The sequence below is a fragment of the Motacilla alba genome, chromosome 14, assembly GCF_015832195.1.
Source record: "Motacilla alba alba isolate MOTALB_02 chromosome 14, Motacilla_alba_V1.0_pri, whole genome shotgun sequence".
In the NCBI taxonomy this organism is placed as follows: domain Eukaryota; kingdom Metazoa; phylum Chordata; class Aves; order Passeriformes; family Motacillidae; genus Motacilla; species Motacilla alba.
Window position 1 is genome coordinate 15,436,122 of NC_052029.1, and position 25,387 is coordinate 15,461,508.

General features: G+C 55.8%; 1 protein-coding gene across 4 annotated transcripts in view; it reads right to left on the reverse strand.

Moving 5' to 3' along the window:
• The window catches only part of PKD1 (polycystin 1, transient receptor potential channel interacting), an 82,870-nt gene that overhangs the window by 30,087 nt on the left and 27,396 nt on the right, over window positions 1-25,387 (reverse strand). For 2 of the 4 annotated variants that reach the window (XM_038151117.1, XM_038151116.1), the window contains exons 2-15: window positions 21,134-21,205; window positions 20,567-20,638; window positions 19,084-19,253; window positions 16,278-16,946; window positions 15,859-16,042; window positions 12,264-12,478; window positions 11,210-11,322; window positions 10,464-10,590; window positions 9,320-9,597; window positions 8,075-8,797; window positions 6,931-7,062; window positions 5,319-5,494; window positions 4,832-4,965; window positions 627-4,249 (exon numbers count right to left, since the gene is read on the reverse strand). In XM_038151117.1, the coding sequence (XP_038007045.1) occupies window positions 627-4,249; window positions 4,832-4,965; window positions 5,319-5,494; window positions 6,931-7,062; window positions 8,075-8,797; window positions 9,320-9,597; window positions 10,464-10,590; window positions 11,210-11,322; window positions 12,264-12,478; window positions 15,859-16,042; window positions 16,278-16,946; window positions 19,084-19,253; window positions 20,567-20,638; window positions 21,134-21,205 (6,688 nt within the window). The remainder of the gene's footprint in view (window positions 1-626; window positions 4,250-4,831; window positions 4,966-5,318; window positions 5,495-6,930; window positions 7,063-8,074; window positions 8,798-9,319; window positions 9,598-10,463; window positions 10,591-11,209; window positions 11,323-12,263; window positions 12,479-15,858; window positions 16,043-16,277; window positions 16,947-19,083; window positions 19,254-20,566; window positions 20,639-21,133; window positions 21,206-25,387) is intronic. The other 2 variants (XM_038151118.1, XM_038151119.1) reach the window with 2 other exon arrangements.

Here is a 25,387-nt window from a genome sequence, read left to right on the forward strand (position 1 = left end):
TCACATTTGCTATTTTGAGACAAAGCTAGAAAACATGACATTGTACAAGCAGAAGAGCTCCACATTCAATCAAAAATGCTGCTGAGGTGGATTCCCATGGGGATGTGCCAGGCAGTTCTCCCTTGCCCTTCCATCCGTGCAGGGTCAGATCACTGCAGCACGAGGACAGCGACCTGCTAGTGATCACAAGCTGTGGTCACTTGACCTCTCTGAAGTCTAACTTTGTCCCCTGATGGCATTAGAGACATTTAACTGTTAATGGGAGAGGGAGCAGAGCCCTGAGCTCCCAGGCTGCATCAGCAGCTCCGTAACACCCTCAGTGCACGGAAGCAGCAGCGCTGACACCGGGACCAGAGGCCAAGTGCCAGGGAAGCAGCAACGCCCGTGCCTCCCTCCCAGAGCCAGCCCTTCTGCCCTGCCCAGGGGCACTGCACTGCACCACACCTCACACCGATTTCTGCGTCATCATCCTGAGCTGGGAACTGAGCCTTTGCAACCCTCCTGCCAGAGCAGCTCTGTTAGAGATGCTCACAAAAGCTTGCCCCGACACTGTTTCACCCCAAACGTGTTTGTGGTGGAGCTGGAGCTCCCAAATGGTCACTCTGGCTGGGCAAGGCTGCTCTTACCTTGGAGGAGGATGTGCAGGACCACTCGTACAACAACGGGGTCTGTTCCCCATCGTCCAAGTTCGGGTCGTAGGATTTCTCCCCATCCAAGATTAAGTCCTGGGTGTTGGACCATACACGGTACGACCCCCCATCGATGATTGGGACCAGCTTGCTCGGGATCACAGTCACGTTGGCAAAGATGCTTTTGGACAGCGGGGTGTCTCCAAAGGAGACAATAAACATGAAACAGTAGTTCCCAACTTCCAGGCCGAGCTTTGGGATAACCAGCTGGGGCCTGTTCACGTCCACGTTTGGCAGCCGGATCCTGCTGGAGTCATCCAAGCTCATGCAGCTGGGTGCTCGGTAGATCTCCCACAGGTGCTCTGTCTGGTACTTGATGCACCCTCGGAGGTCGATCTGTGCCTCCAGGTAGTTCCTCTGGGATCTCTTCATAACCACCTGCGGTGGCAGGGCCAACTCCACCTCGGGCTCCTCGCACTCCAGGACTTTGACGGTGACAGTGAGCTGGGCTATGAAGAAGCTGATGAGATTGGTGGCGTTCACCTCCACCAGGTAATCCCCAGGGCTCAGGTAAGAATAGTTGGCCACTGCAACCCTAGTGGTTTGAGTGGAAGAGCCATCCCCAAAGCTCCACAAGAACTCAACGCTCCTGCTGCTGGGCACCACCACGGCTTCAAACAGTGCTGTCCTGTTGACAAAGGCATTGGTGGCAATGAGGGACACCTGGACTATGGGGTCCTGCACCTGGATGGTCCTGGTGATGTTGACACTTCCCAAGTCATTGAAGGCAGTGAGGTGGATCTCCAGCAGCCCTGCAGCTTCTGGAGCATAGGAAACTCTGTCTCCTGACGCAGCAACCACGGAGCGGCCTCGCTCCTTCCACAGGCAGAACTGCCAGGAGAAGGACACGCGGGAGCCGCTGCCCACGCGGGCACTGAAGCTCTTCTCCGTGCCCGTGGGAATGCCCTCCTCGCAGCAGTTCAGCAGCCTGACGTCCTGGATGGGCTCCAGGACAGAGATGAGCACCTGGGCGTGGGCGATGCTGATCTGGTTCTGCACGGTCACGGTCACCAGGTAATCGCCGCTCTTGGTGAACTCGTGGCTGTACCTGGAGCTGTTGAGCACCACGGAGTAGTCCCCACTAATGCTCACCAGGTAGCTCACAGAGGTACCTGACAGCATCCTGATCTCAAAGGTGACCTGTTCTCCTGGCTCCACCACCTTCTTGCTGGCGACAACTTCCAGACCTTGAATCCTGTCCAGCACCGAGATGTTCCTGCTGGCCAGAGCCCAGCTGATGTCGTTGGAGGCGTTCAGATGGACCGTGTACCACCCTGCCGTGGGGAACGTGACTGCCACGGACTGGCCACTCAGTGTGCCATTTGGCACCTCCCACAGCCAGGTCACTTCAGTCCCCCTCTGCAGCTCCCCCTCAAAGACCACCGTGGAGCCTGAGGAGACGTACCTGCAGTCCAGCTCTGCTGTCCCTATACTCAGCCCCTCGATGACCTCCTCCACACACACAGAAACAGTGGCATTGGTTGAATTCAGCTTGTTTTCTGCTCCAACAGTGACCTCAATCATCCCAGGGCTTTGGAAGGAGTGCATAATAAAGGGTTCAGAGGTGACAGGACAGGAGCCATCCTCCAGGTACCACACGTATGTGACACCAGTGCCACTGGTTATGGTGGCACTTATGTTCACAGAGGCATTAACAGCAGCTGGGTTGGGGAAGGCATAGGGCTTTAGGACACCAAGGCTTTCAATGAACTCCAGTGTCCTGTTAGCAGAGGCACAGCCCAGCATGTTGGTGGCCTTCAGGTAGACAGTGTAGTTCCCAGCTTCCAGGATGCTCAAGGGGAAGGTTTTCCCAGTGAAGCTCTGCACAGCACTGCCGTCCCGTTGGACCACCCAGCTGTAGGAGATGTTTGTGCCCTCTCTCACCACGGCGTGCAAATAGAGTGTTTTGTTAGTTGGGAAATACATGTCCTCCACCAGGTCAGCGCTGGCCACCTGCAGGCCCTCAATCTGCTCCAGGACGTAGACGAAGATGCTGTCCTGCAGCGAGCTGATCTTGTTCTCGGCCGTCACGATGACGTTGAAGGTGCCCACGGAGCGGAAGGTGTACGAAATGGTGGAGGAGCCTTGGATGGGAGTGCAGCGGTCGCAGAGGATCCACGAGTAGCGGATGGCAGTGCCAGCCACCAGGGTGGCTACAAAGCTCACCGACCCATTCAGTGGCACCACTGTCCTGCTGGCGTTGACGGTCAGGCCCAAGAGCCGCCGCTTCACGGTGACGTCGATGGTGGTCTCGTTGGAGCTCACATCGTTCTGCCCCGTCACTGTAATGCTGTAGTGGCCTGTGCTGTTGTAGGAGTGGGTGGCTACTTGCCCAGGCTGGACAGTGCCATCCCCAAAGTCCCAGCAGTAACTTACTTTGGTTCCATTCACGCTGGCAGAGAACAGGTAGATCTGGTTCAGCTCCAGAACATCCGTCCCGTTATACTCAATCTTTGCTACCCCAACTGGCTCCTGGACCTCCACAAACGCCGTGTCGTTGTTGAAAGAGACATTGTTGGAGACGGTCACTGTGACCAGGAAGACCCCTGTGTTCTTGTAGGTGTAGGTCACTTCAGTCCCACTCGACCTGGCGGACTCGTTGTTGCCGAAATCCCAGCGGTAGCGGTACTGGTAGGGAGGCACGGCACCGACCTGGAAGGAGGTCTCTTCCCCGAGCCTCACAAAGCGTTTGGAAGGGAGGAGGGTGACGTTGAGGATCTCCGGCTCCACACAGACACTGGTGAAGTAGTTAGCCTTGTTAAAGCTGCTGGAGAGGGTCAGGGTGAGCGGGAATGTCCCGCTACGGGTGAAGTTGTGCATCACCACAGGGTCCCCGCTGACTGTGACATTGGAGGAGCCGTCCCCAAAAGTCCAGTCAAAGATGTACTCCTCAGGATTCCCCGTCACGTAGGCGGTGAGCTGCACGTCCGGGTGCTCCAGGATGCAAGAAGTAGGCTCTATTTTGAGTATTTCCAGGACAAATATCCGGACAGGAACCGCCCGGGAGACAGAGTTGACAGGATTCACAGCTGTCACGTTCACGGTGCAGTTGATGTCCTTTATGTACACGTGCTCTACCACTGGCACCTGACTCCTCAGCACTGTCCCGTCCCCCATGTCGAATATCCAGGTGATGCTGTCCCCGGTGTGCACGGAAGCGTTGACAGTGACAGCTGCTCCCTGCTCTGCGGCCTCGTCCGCGGAAACGCGCAGCCCCGTTATCTCCTCGAACACCTGGTAGCTCTCCACGGTCTCCACGCTGCTCACGGTGTTGTTGGCTGTCACGGTGACGTTGTACACCCCTCGGCGGGGGTAGCTGTAGGTCACTGTGGGCTGGGGCTCTGTGAGCAGGGAGGAGCTGTCCCCAAAGTCCCAGGTGTACACCACGCCGTACGGGGATGGCAGGGCAGTGGCTCGGAAGGTGACCGGCCGGCCCACCACCAGAACATCCTCCTCTGCCTCCACCTTCACGGCAATCAGGTAGCTGTGAACCTGGACTGGGCTCAGGTGGGTGAGGTTCTCATACTGGTTGGACACAACGACCATCAGGGCATATTCTCCTGCATCGGGAGAGAGCAGAACAAGGGCAGGGTGAGGACGTGCCTGTCAACAGCTTCTCAGTGCTGTGGTGGGGTGGCGGGTGTGACAGGGGCTGCAGGGGACACTCTGCTCCTGTGCTGCACACACTCTGGGCTGCCCTGCTCCAGCCCAGGACCAGTTGGGACTCCTGGATTCCTGAATCCAGGAATTACACCCGTGTGCATGGGGACCAGCATCAAGAAAGGAGCCAGTCCAACAGGTAGAGATAAAAGATCTTTCTCCTGCTCACCCACAGAACAGACCCTTCCTGTTGCCCACCCCTCCCACCAGCCTGGGGCTTGCCTGCCCCTTGTCCCTCTGCTGAGACTGCCCAAAAAAGGGGCCGAGTGTGGAGGACCTGCTTCTTACAGCATGGTCAAACTTCCCTGGGAAACAGGGTTAGAGAGGATGGCAACTGCTGGAGACTTCCAGTCACCCCAGCTGTCTGCTCAGGAATCAGGCAACGATTTCCAAGCCCTGGCTGTTTTGGAAGGTGCCTTGTACACCTCTCACACCAAAAATGCCTGAGCCCCTTCTTCCCCAAAGAGCCTTGTTGAGCATACCTGGGTCTTGGTAGACGTGTGAAACGTTGTGCTCAATGACAACCTCATGGACATTGGGATCAGGAACAAGGAAAGACTTGTTGTAGGGAGGTTTGAACAGGTAGGTCTCCTGGACACCATCTCCAAAATCCCACCTGGAGAAACAGGCAAACCACGTTACACTGCCCAACAGGAGAATCCCAGAAATCCCAGGGGAATCCTGGCTTGTCTTTCAGGTCAGGGCTGGGTTCTCCAAAGAAAAAAACATAGGAAGCAGAATGCCAAGTATCAAAGCAGCAGCTGTGCTGAGAGGAGGAAGAGCCCAAATTAAAGCGGTGTCATACAATTTAAATGGAAAGGATTTCAGCCTGAATTACAGGTGTGTGACTGACCCCGCTCCCAGGGATTTCACGCTAACTAAACAGCAGCTGAGGGGGACCAGCTGGCCCTGGGAAGAGAAACTGTGCACAGAAAGATCCTGAGTTTGGGCAAGCAGCAAAGGACTCACAGGAACAGAGCCTCCACAGCCGAGTCCACGTGAACCCTGGCGCTGAACTCCACGCTGCTGTTCTGGGGCACCACTGGCAGGGCCCCCACCACGCTCAGGTTCCTCATCCTGTTCATCATCTCCACCGTCACGTTGTAGTTGACTGTGAAGTTGCTGACGTGGTTGGAGGCAGTGAGCTGGGAAGGACAGTGGGACAAAGAATGGGTTTGGGGTCCCCTGGCTGTCCTCGGAGTGGGGCTTTGCTGGGCTGAAGGAGCACCCCTGGGCAAGTGAGCAGGTCAGGGCAGAGAGAGTGGCCACATGTTCATCACTACAGCCAGTCCGAGGAAGGGCTGGTGTACAGCAAGAGGACAAGGAGAGGAGCTGCTCATCCTGAGGCTCTGAACTTGCCAGCTGCCCCTTTGCCTGCTCCATGTGCCCTGCAGCTCCAGCTGCTGAGCACAGGCACCTGCTGCCACCAAGGGGACAAGAGCCACCCAATTTCCTCAGGAGAGTGGCAGAAAATGGCTTCAAGCACAGAGCAGGGAGCGGAGAGGCTCATAAAACCAAGCACAACAAGTGCAGCTCCAGGATCCTGGTGTGGTGGGCACAGAGAGGGACAGCAAGGCTGGGCAGAGGAGGGAAAGGAACACAAGAAGAGACATGACAGAAGTAGAGCAGAATCCTCATGATTTTCTAGGCATGTAACACTGACAGAGCATCTTTCTCACCTGCAGGAGAGCTGAGCTGCTGGTTTGAGTGGCTCAAACCCACTGGAACAGACCTCCTACCCCAGCAGGGAAGAGCAGCTCGTGCCTGGGCTCCTGTGGATGTGCTGCACTGAACCCAGAGTCCCCCAGGCTACCAGCACCTTGGCAGCTCTGCAAGTGAAAGCAGCCCAGGCCCTCAGCACAGTGCTTCATCCAGCAAATTAGTGCTGCACTCAGCAAATTAGTGCTGCACCCAGCAAATTAGTGCTGCACCCAGCAAATTAGTGTAAGCATGGCCTCAGGGCTGGGCTGGTGTCTGCTCAGGAGGCCAAGAGACACCTTGAGAGCAGATCCAGCACCTTGGCACAGAGCAGACTCTGCAGGGCATGACACACAAAGATGTGCTGGCCAGAGATCAGCTCCTGCTCCACAACAGACAGCTCCCCTGGCCCAGGCTCTGCTCCATCCATCCACGGCAAAACCCAGCACTGCACTCTGCACCAGGAGAAAGAGATCAGGACAGAGAACACGGGAGCTGGTGGGAGAAGCTTTGGCCTGCCTATGGAAGTCTTATGATGCATCCTGCCTCTGCCAGGTTCTGAATCCAGATTTCCTGCCTGCCAGAGCAGGGGCTCCCTGCTAATTCCTGCTGGGGAGGAGGGGGAAACACAGACACTCCATGAACAGGAAGGGGACGTTGGAGAAAAGAGGAGAAAGCGCAGAGGAGGAACACAGCACAGCAGTGTAGGAGTAGTAGAAACTATTTGCATTTGCAAGAGCAGCTCCGTGAGAAACAGCCGACGAGCACAGCGAAAACCTCAACTCAACTCTGCCTTCTCTCCCTGCTGCTTTTCCTGAGGAGCTTGTGGGATGAGATGGAAACCCAGGGGTGAAACGGTGTCATGGGAAAGGCCTTGGCTTACCGAAAGCTTGTACACAGCTGGGCTTTGGTAGATAACGTTGAAGACAACATTGTAAAAAGTGAAAGATGGCTTATCATCTACTGTCCATCGGAAAGTCACATCTGACCCAGCCTCCATCACAGGGATGTAGCTCTGAAAGGCACGAGAACATTTCACACTAGTGCAAGAGAAAAGCATGCCCAGCACTTCCCAGGAGACCTCCAGCTGAACTGGAGAGGGAGCAGAGCCAGACTGGGAGGCTCCCACAGCTGCAGTGCCCTCAGAGCATGGCACAGAGGTGACAGATCATCTGTGGCTCTGCTGCTGATGGAGAAATGCAGACCCTGACTCCATAAATCCCCAGCAGAGCTGGGAGCAGACCCCACACTCCCTACTCCCACAGCCCAGCCTGCTCCTGTGATCAGGTCCCTCTTGCTAACTAAAAATCCTTCTGAAATCTCTGCAGAAACAGCCTGGCTTTAGCTACACCTGTAAGCTGAGCCTCTGACTCTCATCCAGGGATGGAGCCTGACCCAAAGACTGAAGGGGCTGGACAGGGCAGGTCCATCCTCACTCCAGCAGTGCCTCCTGAGCAGCCTGTGGCAGCAGGAAGGGTGAGACCGAGAGGTGCAGATACAGGATCTGCCAGAAGCAGCCAGAGCTTGTACAGAGCATTTGGGGCAGTTACTGAGCAGCTTCCCAGGGCTGTAGCTCTGGGGATGGGGGACTGGAGAAAACAAGACTGCAAACACCAGAGGAACTCCAAGACTTGGAGGGGTGAAAAATCTCTACAGCTTCAGCCAGCTGATGTAAGGATTAAGCAGAGCAAATCAAACACCTCAAGGAACGACGACCTGGACAAGGCAAACCAAGGTAAGCACTGGCCTGTTCCTCCAGTGTCCTGGGGAACTGACAGGCAGTGATCCCTCTCAGGAGGCACAGCCTTACCTCAGGGGCTCCAGGGGCCGTGCAGCCGAGCTGCCTTCCTGCTGGAGAGCACCAGTGCTGGTGCCACATGCTGTGCCTGCAGCAGCGCACGGCCTGGCAGCTTAGCAGCAAGCAGTGCCCCCCTGCCCCGCTGCAAACACACCCTGACAGCTACAGGGCAGGGCTACACCCACCCAGGGCAGGGAAGGGCTCAGAGCAGCAGCAAACCAGCACTCACCACCCGTGTGTTCAGCAGCACTCTGCTCTCGGGGTCGGGGGTGGCCCTGAGCCCGCGGATGGGCTCCTCCACCTTCACGGTGACCGTGATGTTCTGGGAGCTCACCGAGTTCTCAGCCACCAGCACGTGGGTGCTGAGGCCCTCCCCGAGGCCGCCCAGCTGCAGCACGGCAAACCAGGTGTCGTTGGTCTCCCTGGCACACAGCGCGGCCACGGCCGCCGGGCAGGTGGCCACGAAGGGCACGCTGCGGTTGTCCCCCAGGCAGCTGGCCGTGGCGTTGACCCCCGAGGCCAGCTTGAGCAGCAGCCAGGTGTGGTTGGTGGGCAGGTACACCCTGGAGCCCTGCGGGGCGGGGTGGAGCACGCGCAGGCCGGACACGCGGGAGGCCACGCGGAAGCTGCAGGACAGGTTGGCGCGGAAGAGCCCGTTGTCCACGCTGGCCTGGAGGCTGTAGTGGCCGGGCTGCTCCAGCCCCGCGTTCGGGGGGCTCAGCACTGGCACCAGCTGCTCCTCGGCGTAGCGCACCCGCACGGAGCACCTGCTGCTGGCCCTGGGGGCACCCACGGGGCTGGGGGACGGGCCCGGCGCCCACTCGGAGCTGTTGCTTCTGGCCACGGAGGTGGCACTGCGGTGGCACTGGAGGAATGAGCCCGGGCCCGCGTTGTGCTGGATGCTGAAAATGTCCCCGGGCCTGACAAAGATGTTTTCTTTGCTGAATGTGGCCTGCAGAGAGGGGAGAGGGCTTTGGGTTAACGCCTGATGTTAAGAGCAGTCAGCAGCCAACTCCTGCCCGGGCACAATGCTGGATTTCCTGCCAGGTGGGAACCAAGAGAAAAGGTGCAGATCCCAACACAGCACAGGGAGACCTGTCACCACTCCACCCTCCTTGGCCTCTCTGAATCAAATGTGCCAGCAGAGAAATCAGCTTTATGCTCCATGTCCTCTGTGCTAATGCCATGGGAATAGCCTGCGGAATCTGCACAGCCTTGTCATGGAAACATGGAATGGTTTGGGTGGGAAGGGACCTCAAAACCCATCCTGTTCCACCCCCTGCCATGGGCAGGGACACCTTCCAGCATCCCAGGCACAGCAGGGAGCCCACAGCCCGTGTGCCACTGGGCACATCCCTTCACTCCAACGGACTCGAGTGGCTCCATCTGCCACACGGGAATGACCCAAACTTACCCAAAGCCCCCAGGAGAAAACTGCCCCAGCCACCCACTGGTCCCAGCAGTCAACACTGACCTGGTACTGGGAAGAGGGGCCAGCTGGTACCATGAAGAGGAACTCCTTGAGGAGCTCATAGCTGGGCTGGCTGGCGTTGGGCTGCAGGGACCCGGGGGCAGGGCTGCTGCCAGAGGAACTGTTGGCACACTCGGTCCCATTGCAGCAGCTGTTGTGGGATGAGCACAGATTCGTCAAAGGACACCACTGGAAACCAGGAGGACACTCCAGCAGCGTCCAGTTCCCATCATCCTGAGCACTGGGGAATGGTTCTGTAGCATTGTTTTCCTCCTGGTAGTCTGGAAGAAGTGAAAGAGAAATCAGTGATAGCCACTCGGGTGAGTAACACTACTAATGCACTCCTCTGCTCCAAATTCACCCTTTTTTCCATTTTGGTGATGGCTCCACTCTCAGCAAAAGCTGCAACTGCAGCACATCCTGCTGCTACATAAATGTCCTCTTTCACTGGAAAAATCCACCAGGATCATTAAACCCGAAGTTGTCTCTTTTCCAGTGAGAACACACCAATTTGCAATCTGAAAGGATCTGGGCTACAGCAAAAGCGAGTCCAAGTGAAAGCAAGAGCTGGCCCTGACACTGAAAACACATTAAGCAACTTTTCTGAAGTTAATGTTTCCATGTCAAAGTATCAGCTTGTCAGTGTCAGAAAAGATCCTTTTGTAACCAGCCAACCCCACGGCTACAACAAACATTCTACTGCAGAATTAATTGTTGCCAAAACTGTGACTGTTGAGCTGTTGTACAAGGAATAAAAGGCTTTTTAGATTATCTCATCCATCAGGAAGAAATGGGCTTAGGAAAATGTTCTTCCTTGTTAACCCGTGGGGCCAGATGGACCAGAACACATTCCCGTTTGACATGTGTCTTCACAAAGCAGAAAGTACAGCTCAGAAGATTAATGAGCTTCTCCACATGGTCCTCACACTCACACTCTCCCCATGCATGGAGAGAGGTTTCTCCCTCTGTCATTTTCTCCAGGATAACCACTGCTCCAAGGCTGTGCATCCCGCACATTGATCTCCTCCAGAAACAGAACCAAACCTCCGAGCCTTTAAGGGTCAGAGGAGCAGAGGGGCCACGAGGCCAGCCCCAGTTTGATGGTGTCACCTCCACCAACCCCACAGGCGCTGAGGAGCAGCCTCACCTTCTCCATTCACCAGTCTGTGCACCTGGAACCTCACTTGGACGGGCTGGTGCAGCTCCTGCGTCACGAACTCCAGGGCAGTGAGAAACCCCTGGTGCCTGAAGGCCAGCTCTGGGAACTCCAGCACCTGCAGGGCACACACAGCTCTCACCTGCCCGTGTCCCCAGGGACCCCTGGGCAGCACAGGAGGAGCAAACCCCCCCTTGGGGCATTCACATGTTCTGAAAAATCCCTTCGCCCAGGATTCTCTCCTGGGAAGCTGAGAAGCCTCAGAGAAAAAGGAAAACAAATTCTTATCTCATTTGCTTCTCCTCTGTTTTGCTCGTGTGGAATGTGTTTGGGGATTGTTTACCCACAGGTGACTGTTTCATTGGTTTCATGTGAATTGTTTTGACTCTTTGGCCAATCAGGGCCAGGCTGTGTCAGGGCTCTGGAAAGAGTCACGAGTTTTCATTATTATCTTTTTAGCCTTCTGTCTGTATCCTTTCTGTATTCTTTAGTATATTATAGTATTTTAATAAATAAATAATATTATATTTATTATATATTATAATATATTTTTGTAAACTATATCATAATATGTATTATATATTATATTTTCTAATTTACATTAATATTATAATTATATCACTATAATTAGTAATATTACAGTATCATAAAATAATAAATTAGCCTGCTGAGAACACAGGGTCAGATTCATCATTCCTCCCTGCCATGGGGCACCCCACAAACACAACCCCCCTCACCTCCTCAGCCTGCCAGGGCTCTGCCAGCACGGCCTCGCTCACGTTCCTCACGGCCTCGTGTGGGGCCAGCTCAGCATCCCCCTCAAAGAAGTTGTCGGCGTTGAGGAGAACTCCTGTTCACAAAGGAAGTGTTGGAACAAAGCCCGTGAGGCTCAGCAGGGCCTGAGGCCATTCCCTCCACCCTGGGAAGCTGCAGCAGGGCTCGGACCACTCAGGAGAGCAGCAGCTCCACAATCCTCTATCTTCCTTCTCCTTACAGGTATCTGGACTTCTTTCTCATCCAGCACGAATAACATTTTCATCTGCAATGTTCAGCAATTTCGATTCCTAGGAACTGTGCAAGTGATTCTCCCTTCCAACAACTAATGATTTGCCTGGAATTTCTGAGCACCAGGTACATCTTCTCATCCTCCCCGTGCCTCTGGATTTCTTGGGCAATGTGGCCACGACCAGCTGGTTTCCACCAGGGGCAAACACTGCTGGCTCTCTGGGGACTGGGCAGCTGCTGCTGCCCCTCTGACCAGGCCAGTGCTCTCTCTGGCCATGGCTTTTCCTTCTTACACAAATCTTCTCCTCTGTTTTGTGTCCATTCTACTTCTCTTTCTTACTTGTGTGCAAGATTTGGAAAGCTGAATAACCACAAGCCTGCACAGCACATCACACCTCACCTAATCAACTCCTGAGCCACCCCAGCATCTCCCAAAGCACACAAGGAAGGACACCAAGCCACCAAGGCAGCAGCACGGCCTGGCAGCTGCAGAGACTGCTCAAATAAGAGGGAAAAGCTATTTCCAATGCTTTGCCTCACAACTTTGCTCCCCTCTCTCCTTCTGCTCATGGCAGAGATTGGAGTAAGCCAAACTCTTCCTTCTGGGCTGGATTTCTAGCAGTTGTGTTTGGGAATATTGCTGCAAGTCACACTCGTGTTGTGCTGACGCCCCGGAGGAACCTCTCCACGCATCCCTCTTTTTCCACAGCAGCGCCAGGGAGGGGACACAACAGGAGGGGACACCTGCCCAGCCCTGGTGGCAGCAGCAGGGCCAGCAGAGCCCACCTGGTGGCTTGTACTCGCAGACGTAGCTGTGCTTGGCCATGCACAGGTCGGTGTTGCACTGGCCCGTGGGGCCCATGCGCACGCAGTGGTCAGCGTTGGAGGGATGGGGCTCTCCTGGCAGCCAGTTCTGACAGCTCTCCAGATTAAATCCTTCCCCTCTCTGCTGCGCTCCAGAGCTTGCAAAATCATTGAATCCGATCCAGACATCCAGGCTCCTGCAAAAAAGGAAAAAAAAAAAAAAAGAAGGGGGAGGGGGGGTTTCAGGAAATCATGAGTATTAGAAAGAGCTGGGACAGCTGCCATCTATGGTTCTCTCTAAAAATATTAACAAAATAACAACAGCTCCGTCGGGGTGCCATGGGCTGCATTTCGTGGAGCCTTTGAATTACTGAAGGGTTCCAGTATCCACTCTACCACCAGAACCTCAGGAACTGCCCCTCCACAGCACAGCACAGCACAGCACAGCACTGCTCTCCTCCAGCCTCCCAGCTCTGCCCCAAGAGCCTGCTGAGGGTGGGCAGGCCCTGGCACAGGTCCCCAAAGCAGCTGTGGCTGCCCCTGCATCCCTAGAAGCATCCAAGGCCAGGCTGGACAGGGCTTGGAGCAGCCTGGGACAGTGGAAGGTGTCCCTGCCCATGGAAAGGGGTGGAACTGGGTAATTTCAAGATCCCTCCCAACCCAAAGCAGTCCATGATTCTATGGTTCAGGCTGACTTGCTCTCTGTCACCAAATGACCCTCCCAGGCTCTGCCAAGCCCGTCTTGAGTCACGACCCAAGAGGAATGATCTGGTCACACACAACTGCCTGGGAAAGCTGAGCCCCTCAGAAAGCTTGTGCTTCTCCTGAGCACACCTGGGGCATTTACCACCAGCCCTTTCCCCACTGCAGGTGGGGCTGGCACCAGGGCAAGGTTAAAGCTCAGCAGTGCCAGCTCTGGGAGCTCTCCTGGACGCAGCTCCTGGAGGTGACGAGCTCCTCAGCCACCATGGAAAGGCAGCAGCCAGAGGGGACAAGCAGAGGCTGGAGACTGCAGGCAGCTGAACCCCACACACACACAGGACACTGCCAGGCTCCTTTAGGAGATGAAATGTCCCTGCCCCATTTGGAAACTGGCTCGATCCCAGCAGAGATCCTGGTGGAAAGCGCTGAGAGGTCTCTCACAGCCACAAAGACCCTGGAGAGCCGTTTCTAATCTCACCCAGCAGAAGGGGAGGCATTTGTTCCATATTAACTTCTATTAACTTCTCCATATTAACATCCTGCACCCTTGCAAGCTCTCAGCTCCTTCCCCACGCTCCCTCCTGCAGGGGGAAATCAATCCAGCCATGCCCTTGCCTGCCCCAGGGTGGTACCACAGCTCTGCAAAGCACACTGGGGAGATAACTGGTGCTAACTGGGGCCTCTCCACCCCCAGGCTCACACCAGATGAAATGATTCATGAGGTCATGCTGAAAAACGATGACAAAAATAACTTGTTCCGTGAATCAGTAGTTTTCACTGCAAATGAGATTAAAAAATAAATAAGGGCTGTGTTCTGCTCCTGAACCGCTGGCAGGGAATTAGGGAGAGCAGGGTAGGAAACCGCCTGCCTGCTGCCATCAGGAAAACTCAGAGGAGATTTTCCTTTTCTAATTCCAGCTATGATCTAACTGCAAGTCATTAGGAAAAAAAAAAATCAAAAAGTAAGAAAGAAAGGAATAATTAAAAGACGAGCTGCTGGCTGGCTCCCACCCTGCCCCACTGCCCAGCCCGTTCCATTGCTGGGGAAACAGGAGGACTGTGAACAACGTTTTTTTAAAGCAAGATGTGAGCTGTCCTCTGCCTCTGAGGAAGGACTGAGCTGCCCTGCTGGGGCAGGAGGAGCAGAACAAGCCTGGGGAGGCTTGGAAAGGCAGAGGGGCTCTCTGTGCTGCCCACAAAGTGGGGTGCCCTGGATGGTCCCATCCTGCAGGCAGGGAGGGAGCAGCTCAGCACATGCTGCTCCTGGGGAGGCCATCCCACACCAGGGGCAAAGCAGAGGAGAGCTGCCCAGTGCCCTAACAGGAAACAGCCCCCTGCTTCTGCCATCTTCCCACAACAAACTATGGGAGCTGCACGCTCCACAGCCCTGCAGCTCGGCCCATTCGCCTTCCATCACCAGGGAAATCACATCCTGGAGCTGCCTCCTTCATGTTTATCTGCATGGATTAATAAAATAAACACGGGCTAGAGGGGGCTGGGGAGCAGAGGCTGTGGGGCAGCAGCTGGGGAACAGCCTCCTTCCTTCCAGGCTCTCGTGGTTTCAGCAGCCCGGCAGCTCCACACGCAATTCCTGCCCCATCCCAGCAGCCACGCCCAGCTATTCCACATCCCAGCAGCCATGCCCAGCTATTCCACATCCCAGCAGCCATGCCAGCTCCCTGCCACATCCAGCTCCCTGCCACATCCCTGCAGCCATGCCCAGCTCCCTGCCACATCCCTGCAGCCATGCTCAGCTCCCTGCCACATCCAGCTCCCTGCCACATCCCAGCAGCCATGCCCAGCTATTCCACATCCCAGCAGCCACGCCCAGCTATTCCACATCCCAGCAGCCATGCCCAGCTATTCCACATCCCAGCAGCCATGCCAGCTATTCCACATCCCAGCAGCCATGCCCAGCTATTCCACATCCCAGCAGCCATGCCAGCTATTCCACATCCCAGCAGCCATGCCAGCTCCCTGCCCCATCCCAGCAGCCATGCCCAGCTATTCCACATCCCAGCAGCCATGCCAGCTCCCTGCCACATCCAGCTCCCTGCCACATCCCTGCAGCCATGCCCAGCTCCCTGCCACATCCCTGCAGCCATGCTCAGCTCCCTGCCCCATCCCAGCAGCCATGCCAGCTCCTCACCCGTGGGAGGGACAGCCTCCCTTCTCCAGAGCAGGGAACACATGTTTACAATTTCAAGATGCAGCCCCGTGTGCAGGGAGCAGGGCACGGGTACAAGGCTGGAAGAAGGGGCTGTCAGCCCTCAAAGCCCACGTCACAGGCAGCTGTTCCCTTCCATGTGCTTTCTGGGATGTGTTTGAGAGGAGCCCATCTCCCACAGCTGCAGCTGGGAGTGCTGACAAGGGCTGTCAGGCCCTGAGAGCTCTGCTGGTTGTCCTCCCTCCCCCGGAATGACTGGCTGGAGAAAGGGTGCTCAGAGGGGCGGATTTAATCAAAGGCTGACACTTGCAGCACTCTCTGTTTATAAAGCCCAGTCCTGAGGTGGAACAGATGCTGCTGGAGAGGAGCACTGCTGCTTCCCAGGGTGAGAGACAGGAGGGGAAAGGGTCTGGGCTTTGGGCTGCAGCCGTGTCTAAGGGCACAGGATCCCTTTTCACATTTCAGAGCCACCCACAGGCACAAACACAGGGTACACAAAGCCCGCCAAGCTCTCAATTCCCAGCTGTGATTCTGCCCCATTCCTCTTCTTCCCTCCACAGCCTTTAAGGAAAGAAGCCAAGACCAGAAGGGCTCGAGCTCTGCTCGCTCCTCCTCTCTGTTCAGCAGCCTCACCCCCACCATCTCCTCTGCCCTCAGGAAGCCAAAACCTGTGCCGAGGTGATGCCAGCCCTTCCCCTGCTCACTCACCTGATGACGTGAGCAACCAGGAAGCTCTGGATGTCGGGGCTGCTGACAAAAGCCAGGTCCCCGTTGCCCAGCTCCTGGCAGTGCCGCTGCGCCTCCAGCCACTCCGCCTTCTCCACCACCAGCTGGTAGCAGTGGTTGTTTCCCGGGAAAACCAAGCCCTCAGGGGGGCACATGGGGTGAACTGCTGCAGAAAGAACACAAGGGTGATGTCCTCTGCACGGGCCACACAGCCCAACCCAACCTGGGCAGAGAGGCTCCAGGAACGTGCCAGCCCTGAAGCCAACAAACGCCGTCGCTGTTAAAGCGCCGAACACCGCCCAGCCAGGGAGCCAGCGGCGCCCAGAGGAGCCACCCTCAGTGGGACAGGAGGTAAAGGGGACCCCGGGAGCCAGTGCCACCCGGCCCAGAGCCCTGCTCACCCCTGCCCAGCTCGCCGGGCTCCGCAGTGATCCCGTAGAGCACAGCCAGCCCCGTGCCGCCTCTGTTGCGGATCCGGATGTCCAGGCTCTCGTTGGCCACCACCAGGGAAGGACACTGCAGCTCCAGCTGCTGGGGTGAAGCCACCACCTCAATTTCTGCCTGCCTCTGCAGGAGCCTGGAGCCCACGAGGAGGGTGGCAGTGACGTTGTAGCGCCCGGGTAGGGCGTAGCTGTGCACGGCTGCGTGGCCAGTGGTGTTGAGAACCTCGCTCTGGTCCCCAAATTCCCAGAGTAAAGTGCTGGCAGCGATGGGAATACTGACATTGAAGAGCACGGGCTGGCGCAGGCTGTAGCGGGGCTGCAGCCCTGTGAAAGACACATGCAGCTGTGCCTGGAAGGGCAAGGGGATGAGTGAGGGGCCACCACAGCCCTGCCCAGACAAACGCTCAGTGCAAAACGGCAAACAGCCGGAGGAAGAGTTCGTTTCGTGGGCAGTTCCACACAAACACTGCCCCTGGGGGCTGAAACCCCCATATTCCTGGTCTTGGGAGTAACAGAGGGCACTGCAGCTCTCCTCAGTGAGGTTCCCAGGGTGGACAGATGTGAAGAGGATGATAAGCTCAGCTTCTTCGGTGTAGTTTCCCGTCAGACACGTGATGTACTGAGCTCCTGCAGGACAGAACAGAAGATCTCTTGCAAAACAGACTCTGGGATGCCATGGATTGGTGAGACCCTCCAGGAGAACCATCCCACACTCCTGGGAATGGAATTTTCCTGCTCAGCTCCTACTCTGAGCGTTTCCTTTTTGAGACTTGCCTGGGAAGTCTTTAATCCCCCAGCAACAGTTTCCAAACTCTTTATGCTAATTAGTGATGACAGAAATAACAAGCCAGTCACACAGATTTATGGAGCAGCAGCACTCAGTAAATAAAACAGGGCTTTGGAGAGCCTGACACTCCCATGGGACATGGAGCCACTGAGTCTGACACTCAGAGGAACCCACAGGACTTGTTCCCAAGTGAGACCATGACAAAAGGATGTCCTCTGGTGTACCCAGGCTTGGTCAGTGCAGAATGTTTCACCACGTGCTGCCTGGGACCTCCAGCAGCAAACCCAAAACCAAACACCCTGGGGCAGTGGCACGCTGGGGACACAGGGGAGACACTGATGGACCCTCCACCAGGCCCACTCCCTGAGGCACCTTCCTCCAGGAGAGCGCCAAGAGCTTCCCTCCCTGCAGGAAAATGTGGAGCTGGAGAGGAGGGCAATGCCAGGCCCAGGTGCAGGGATGCCCACGGGCAGGATGCACAGGAACACGGGGTGGGACAGGGAGCAGGGACACACATGGACCCAGAGCCACAGAGCTCATTCCCTCGAGTGTCATCCCTCCTCCCTGGCCTGCAGGGGTGGGACATTTCCCTGCCACAAACAGCCAGGCAGGGCCTCTCCCTCCACCTCTGCCCACGTGGCCCGGCCACGTCTGCGCCGCCGCTGCTGCTGGTTGCTACAACATCTCCCCCAAACATCTCAACAGCTCCAGCCTCGTGCGATCTTCCCAGATCAAACCCATCCAGCTGTCCAGCTTCCTCCACGGCCTTCCTGCAAATGCTGAGCCACTTCTCCTAAGAACAGTCCCCAGAGAGGAGCACGGCACGGGAACTGCTCTGTTTTCCACCACCAGCCTGGTCATCCTTCATCCCCTGCCGGTCACTGAGAGCTGTCAGGAGCTGGCAGGCTGTCCCAGCCTACTCCCATTACACTGAATTACCCAGAAGGCAGCCTCACATTATTGTTTCCACACTGGCTTGAAGTAGTTCAAGAGAGAACAACTAATTATCAAGAGCAGTAACAGCGCCAAGTGTTTTTCCCTTTGGTAATTCCTGCAAGATGCTGCAAGCTTTGCTGGGGGAAGAGGAACAACCACCACCTGGATTTTGGTCCTGGAGAACGCTGCTCCTAACCAGGCAGCTCTGCTGGCTCCCACCAGCCTCAGCTGGGTCCTTCAGCCTCATCCCTGCATCCTCCTGTCACACAGCTCTGGGTCCCCACCCCTGCATCCTCCTGTCACACAGCTCTGGGTCCCCACCCCTGCATCCTCCTGTCACACAGCTCTGGGTCCTTCAGCCTCATCTCTGCATCCTCCTGTCACACAGCTCTGGGTCCCCATCCCTGCATCCTCCTGTCACACAGCTCTGGGTCCCCACCCCTGCATCCTCCTGTCACACAGCTCTGGGTCCCCACCCCTGCATCCTCCTGTCACACACCCCCAGATTAAAGGAGATGCCTGCTGCCTGCCACAGGGAGCCCTTGCTCTCCCTCCTTCTCTTATTCCAGAATACCCGAGCATCCAGGCAGGATTAGTCTCCTCAGGCTCTCCCTTTTCCAGTGAATGACATTTCTCCTGGCCAAGCTGTCAGTAAAACGCCCCTGCAGCAGGTGGCTGTAGATCAGGGCAGTGTTCACTCTCTCCCGAAGTGGAGCCCTGCCACCTGCAAAGACCCAGCTCAGCATGTCCCCAGGTGCCATCACCCCGGTGAGGTTTCAGTGCTGGAGGTCAGCCTGTTCAAGCCCTGGGAGAACGACAGCCTGGGGCTGCAGGTCACAGAGCCACAGTCCTGGGGTGTCTGCTCTGTGATCAGGGCTAATCTCAGCCCTGGTGTGACTGCCTCGGTCCTTGGGCACCAGGGTGCAGCCTGTGTGACCAACACCTGATAAATTAGATTACAACTGAAGGTCTGAAGAGGCCCCAGCTGCCCCTGAGTCATCACTCCCACTCAGCCAGCTCCACCCCACAGCCTCTCCTTACCACAGGTGGCATTGAGGAACAGGACATCGAAGAGGGACAGGTTGGCCACCTCGGGGGGGTGGGCACATCTCGTCTCCGACGCCTCGAGGACTCTCACTTTCCTGTCTTCCACCCAACGGGGCAACCAGGACAGTTTGCAGTCACAAACAAATGGATTCCAACTTAAGTTTCTGTCAGAGGGAGATCAGAACAAGTTAGGGATTAATGTGACATGTGCTAAGCCTTAATTACAGCAGTGTGCCGAGCCCTCCCTGCTCCCATCTGTGCCACTCCACTGAAAGGCTTTGGAATAACTGGGAGAGGAGTTAATGAATAGGGAATCAAGCAATAATTAACGTGATTTTTCTAGAGGCTAGAATTAGGCAAGTACTCCAAGTACTTTTTTAACTCTACAAATAATTGTTGCAATTAGAAGCAAATGACAGACACAATCATATATCTAAAAAAATCTGCCATGCAAGTGCCCCGGGGTATGAGGGCAGCCTCTCCTGCTCGGGGAGACTATTTACAGCCTCATTAAAAAACAGCCAAGAGAATAAAACTCAACTGTCAAATAAAGAAATGCAAAGTCAATAATAATCTTTCCATGTGGCAGTTCAATGAAAAGAGGGAAACTTTAGCTGCAGCTAAGCTTGATCAAATGACAGCCTCTGGCACTCAGCTGTGAGCAGGACAGAGCTGGAGCTGTGTGTGCAGCTGATGCCAGCAGGGCTGGATGCTTGCAGGGCTCAACCCTGACCCTGGGGCTGAAAGCACCACTTGGCCACCAGGCTGAGCAGGGGCAGCTCCCTGGGACCCAGCCCTGGGCCTCGTGTCCTTCCAGAGCCACTAGGGAGCCAAAGTGGGATGCTCTTTGTGTCCTGTCCTCGGGGCAGTGTGGGGCTCAGCTTTCCTCTGGCTTCCACAGGGCTCATTCTTTGGCTCATCCAGAGGCAGAACTGCCACTTGTGCTGCGACTTCAGGGATCCCCCCTGGAAATGTGTGGCTTCCCCTCACCTCCCTTCACTTAGCATCAAAAGACCTCAACTAAAAAACAAAACCCCAAAACTTGAATCACTTCAGGACAACCTCTCCAAGTGACTTGGACAGCTCGGTCAGGACCTACCAGGCTGCAGGAAACACTGGATGCTCCAGGCCCAAGGTGTGACCATGCAAACAGGACAGTGTGACCATGGTCAGAGACAAGAACCTCAGCAGAGCTGGCGTGGGAGAGAAGCCAGGAAGACAAGAAGGCAGCGGCAGAGGTTGGAGACACCCAGGAGACAGAGGCAGAGACCAGCAGGAGGTCAGGACTGAAGGACAACGGGACCCAGGAGCAGGACACAGCTTGAGGAAGGAACTGAGACACCCCAAAAAGCAGCTGCTTGCGTGGGCACCTGCCCAATACCTCTCCAAGGCAGCACAGCCTCCCCCCCAGCAAGAAAGGAAGGGATGTTACAAGGAAAGGTCTAAATAAAGAACTGGGAAACAAAGATGAACTTACATTTCACTTAAATTAAATAAATTATCAAATATTCCATCTTCTAATGTAGAAATCTGGTTGTGGCTTATATCTCTGTAAAAGAGAGGAAAGTTCATCATGTTAGAAGCAGCTTCCTTGTCACTGCAGCTTTTCCCTGGCAGGGTGGGCAGGCTCTGGCACAGGGTGCCCACAGCAGCTGTGGCTGCCCCTGGATCCCTGGCAGTGCCCAGGGCCAGGCTGGATGGGGCTTGGAGCAGCCTGGGACAGTGGAAGTTGAACTTTAAGGGCTTCAAGGTCCTTTCCAGTACGAACAGACATCTTGTGATAATTCTCCTTCTCTTGCCCTGAGCTCCTCTCCATCCAGCAGTACAGAGGGTCAAACCCTGCCCAGCTCCAAATGCCAGTAATTCCCAAATCACCGGAGTGAGCAGCTCAAGGCCTCGGGGAAGGAGCCCATGGCCAGGACCCCGTGGAGCTGGGGGGATGAGGTGGAGCAAGAGCAAAGCAAACCAGTGCAACACGAGCCAGGGCCCGGCTCAGCCGTGCTGGGGGGCACTGGGAGGACTGGGGGGAACAGCAAGTACTTACAGCTTTGCCAGAGAAGTCAGGCTTCTGAACAGCTCAACATCTAAACCACTGATCCTGTTTTTGGAAAGATCCCTAGGGAAAGAAAAAAACAACATTTTCAGCCTTCGTTCAACCCCGTTTTGTCACACCTCCATTACCAGACCTCAAAAGAGCCTCTCTCCAAACCCCAGCCAGAATCCTGACTGGAAACGGGATGTGTTGAAGGCAGAGCATTTTTCCCAGCCAAAGAAAACACCTTTCCCAAAACCATAAAGCATTTGCTGCTCATATAACCTGTAAAAAGAGATCAGGAGCCTCAGGATGTGCCCCCACTCTGCAGCACACCTGGAGCAATTACACCGTGCCACAAGTGCTACCAAATGTGATGCATCCTCTCAGAAGATATTCGAGTCTAATCTATGTTCAAAGAAGTCATTAAGAAGTACTTTAGACTCAAGTAGTAATTAACTCAGAGAAAAATTGATGCTGAACTTCCAAGTGTGTTTCCCGTGCCAAAGCCCTGATCAGTAATTACACAATTGATGCGTCAACTCCGCGTTTTAAACATCTTTTTGTCTCTCTTTGGGAAAGCTTAAAATGGAAGAAGAAGCAGCAATAAAGAATATTTTCCGTTTGAAATCAGGACAGATTGTCATTCTAAAAGGAACACCGCTTAAAAAAGTCTCCAGTTGCTCCCAGTACCACCAACAGCCTCCAGCTCATCCAAACCAAACCGTCCCTGTCCAGCCCAGCTCTCTCCTCACCCACCAGCTTCCTCCCCAGATTCAAATGTCACCCAGACAAGTGAAAGTTCTGCTCATCAGTCTCCACTGTTCCCAATAAACTTCACCATTCATTTCCAGAACAATCTCCCTTGGCCTAAACTTCCTTTCAGCAGCATCAGAACACCTCCTCCAAGGCCATGTGGTGGTTCTCACCCTTGGTGGATTTCTGGCTGAGCTCCCGGGAGAGGACAGGGCTGGACACACTTTGCCATACTCCTTTCTCACCTTTTTTCCTACAAACACCTCCTCTCACTTCGCCTGGCTGTCTCAGCTGTTATTTCTACCCCTTAATCAATTATTTCTCGGTTTGATCTGACATTTAAACTTCATTTATCCAAATGAAAAGAATTCTGCCAAACTGGCAGGAAAATTACGTACGATTCCAGGAAACTGGGATAAGTGACAGGGATGGATGTCTCTTTAAAAGGTTTATTTTCCCTGATTTTGCTGTCTGGGAGTTATTTGCCAAGCTGAGAGTGGATTCAGGAGAGTTCACCAGCGACTCCAATACAGAAGTCCAAGAAATGTGCAAAATAACAGCTCAGTAAATGCATAAGGAAAAGGACACGAACAAAAATATTGGATCTCTGTCTCGGAGCAGCTGGGACAGCAGGGCAGAAGCACAGAGCAGCCTTGGCTGAGCCCCACTCTGCACAGGGGACACCAAAGCCACCCCAAACCTGCTTCCAGCTCCCATGGGAAGATGAGCACAGAGACAGCTGGGACTGGAACCCGGCTGCTCCAGCCAGGACAGCCCCTCCTCAGGGATGCCCCGGCTCCACCTCTCCTGTTTACAGCACGTGTGTGCACTGAACCCCTCTGCCCCTACTGCACCCCTGGGGGGAAGGACCAGAAGGACCAGACCTCCAACCAGCCACCCTACAGGAGACCAGTGCAAATATTTCCCCTCTCCTCTGAAATACCTGGAAGTCTCCCATTTGGTTTTTAGGCAGCACCTCAAGTCCAAGGAAAGGAAATGGGAGTTTCAGCTCAGATGCCTTCCTGCTCCTCGCCCAGACAAGCAAAACCTCCAAAACAAACCATTCAGCTGCTACAAAAACAGGGCTCTGCCATTTCCAAGAGCCTCTTCCAAGGTGCTCCTTGGCTGCAGGGGGAGCGTGGGGCAAGGGGAGCTTGGGAGGTGTCAGACACTCGGATCCTGGCTTTGGGGTGCCAGCCCTGCCGTGTCTCATGGCTGGAGAGGGCTCCTGAGCCTTGCTGTCCTTTATCTGCTGATAAGGAACCTTGGCTGGCATCCTGCACACTCCATTCCCAGCTGACATCAGGTGAGGTGAGCTGAGCTCACCCCTCTGAGCACCCTGAGCCACAGCCCAGCGTGCAGAGACACTCCAGCACTCCCAGGGAGAGGCTGAACCCCTGGAGGCTGAACCAACCCAAACCCTGACACTCTGTCACTCACTCCAGCTCAGATGCTGCCCAAGGATGCCCAGCCCTTGGCTCCCAGCTGTCTCCCACACCCACAGACCCTGCTGAGCTCCATCCAGGCACCAGCTGACACCCACTGGCACCTACAAACCAGGGCAACTCCCCTGCTGTTTGCTTGCCCTCGTGATCCCATGAGGAACTGGTATAAAACCCCTCCGTTTTCACCCTCCCTGACCTCCTGGGTGCAGAGCCTGCAAGGGAAGCAGAGCTGCTGGTGACAGGACAGCTGGGAGAGGTGAGGAATGGTGGTGGAGCCAGTGCCTGCCACCTCCAGCTAGGAGCTGCCCTCTCCCACTGCTCCCTCTGCAACGTGCATGGAAAATCATCTCATGCCTTCCTGGCATGGGCGAGGCGGCTGGGAACCGAGCTGGGCTGCAGAGGAAAAACCAAACCAGGAAACGCTGAGCAACAAAAGCCGAGGCAAGGCTGTGGGACAGAGCTCAGCCTGGCTGTACCACAAACTGCCACGACTGTGTTTTCCCAGCCCACTGCCGGGCAGGAGGAAATTCAGAGCAGGTTCAGGGCAGAGCTGAAGCCAGCAGCAAACAAGGCTCTCCATTGACATCCTCTGCACACACAGCCCGACGCCCTCCTCACCAGGAGAACGAAAAATGTCATTTCCTGTGGCTCGGGGGACTTCAGGAGCACGCTGTGCCTCCTGGAAAAGGGCAGCCACAAGTCACAACTGCTCAGTCCTGCCTCAGTTTCCACAGCTGTAACAGGGAGCCGTGCAATGTCATTCCCAATGGGACACGGGGCACCAGAACTCACCAAGCTACAGTACAGGGCTCAACCTGTGTCACTGAGAGCTCCCCACGCTGCCACGTCCCACCTCCCAGCCCAGCCAAGGGAGAGATTCAGACACTCTGGAAAAGGGAGGTGGTTGAGTGAGGAAGGTGAAGCTTTGGGAAATAAGGGAATATTTAGTAATGAGGGCGTCAGCCTGAGCCTTGGGAGCCTTCAGCTCCATCCCAGCCCTGCCAGGACTCTGGGTGAGTCCCTTCAGCTCCATCCCAGCCCTGCCAGGACTCGCTGTGTGATGCCGGGTGCATGCCTGAGCTGTCATACCCACAGCCCAGCTCCCAGGGAGCCTGAGGGTGGATCCACCACACACCCCACCAGCCCGACCTGCTGCCAAAGCACTTGGGGAATTCTGGGGGGATTCTGGGGGAAAAGGCACCAAGAACTGGCTCCTTTCTCAGCTGCTGCCCCGCACCGGTGGAGGAGGGAACGAGAGGATTGAGGGCGGCAGGAGGGAGCAAGAGGGCTCAGTGCCACCCCCTCCACCCCTCGCTGATGCCCAGGAGCCCCCCCAGTGCCAGCCCAGGGGTTGTTCCTGCACACTGCTGTGGCCAGGCTGGTTTTGGGCGCTGCTGCTCGCTCCCTCGTTGCACAGAACGCACAACGTTCGGCAGAGCACGGCCCCGCTGCCAAGCCTGATGTCATGCTCTCATTATGTCATTTGTGGGCCCGCTCTGCCTCCATTTCTCAAAAAGGGAGGGAGGCAGAGGGAGGGCAGAGCTTCCCCAGCCCCTCTGGTGCGGGGAGCCCTGCCAGAACAGTAATGGGAAAAGCATCCAGAGACGGAGAAGCGTCTGAGCGAGAGGAGCCCGCGCGGCTGGGGCAGAGCAGGGCCCAGGAGAGCAGCTCAGCCTGGGAGCCACCAGCAAGGCTGAGCATCCTGGGGGCAGCAAAGCTCCCCAGCAAGGCTGAGCATCCTGGGGGCAGCAAAGCTCCCCAGCAAGGCTGAGCATCCTGGGGGCAGCAAAGCTCCCCAGCAAGGCTGAGCATCCTGGGGGCAGCAAAGCTCAGCAGCAAGGCTGAGGATCCTGGGGGCAGCAAACTCAGCAGCAAGGCTGAGCATCCTGGGGGCAGCAAAGCTCCCCAGCAAGGCTGAGGTTCCAGAGGGGCAGCAAAGCTCCCCAGCAAGGCTGAGGATCGTACAGGGCAGCAAAGCCCCAGAGAGGCCAGGCAAACACAGCTCCCAGCCAAGCCCAGCAGTGCTCCTGTTTCTCACCCCATCACGCAGCTGGGGATGCCCCTG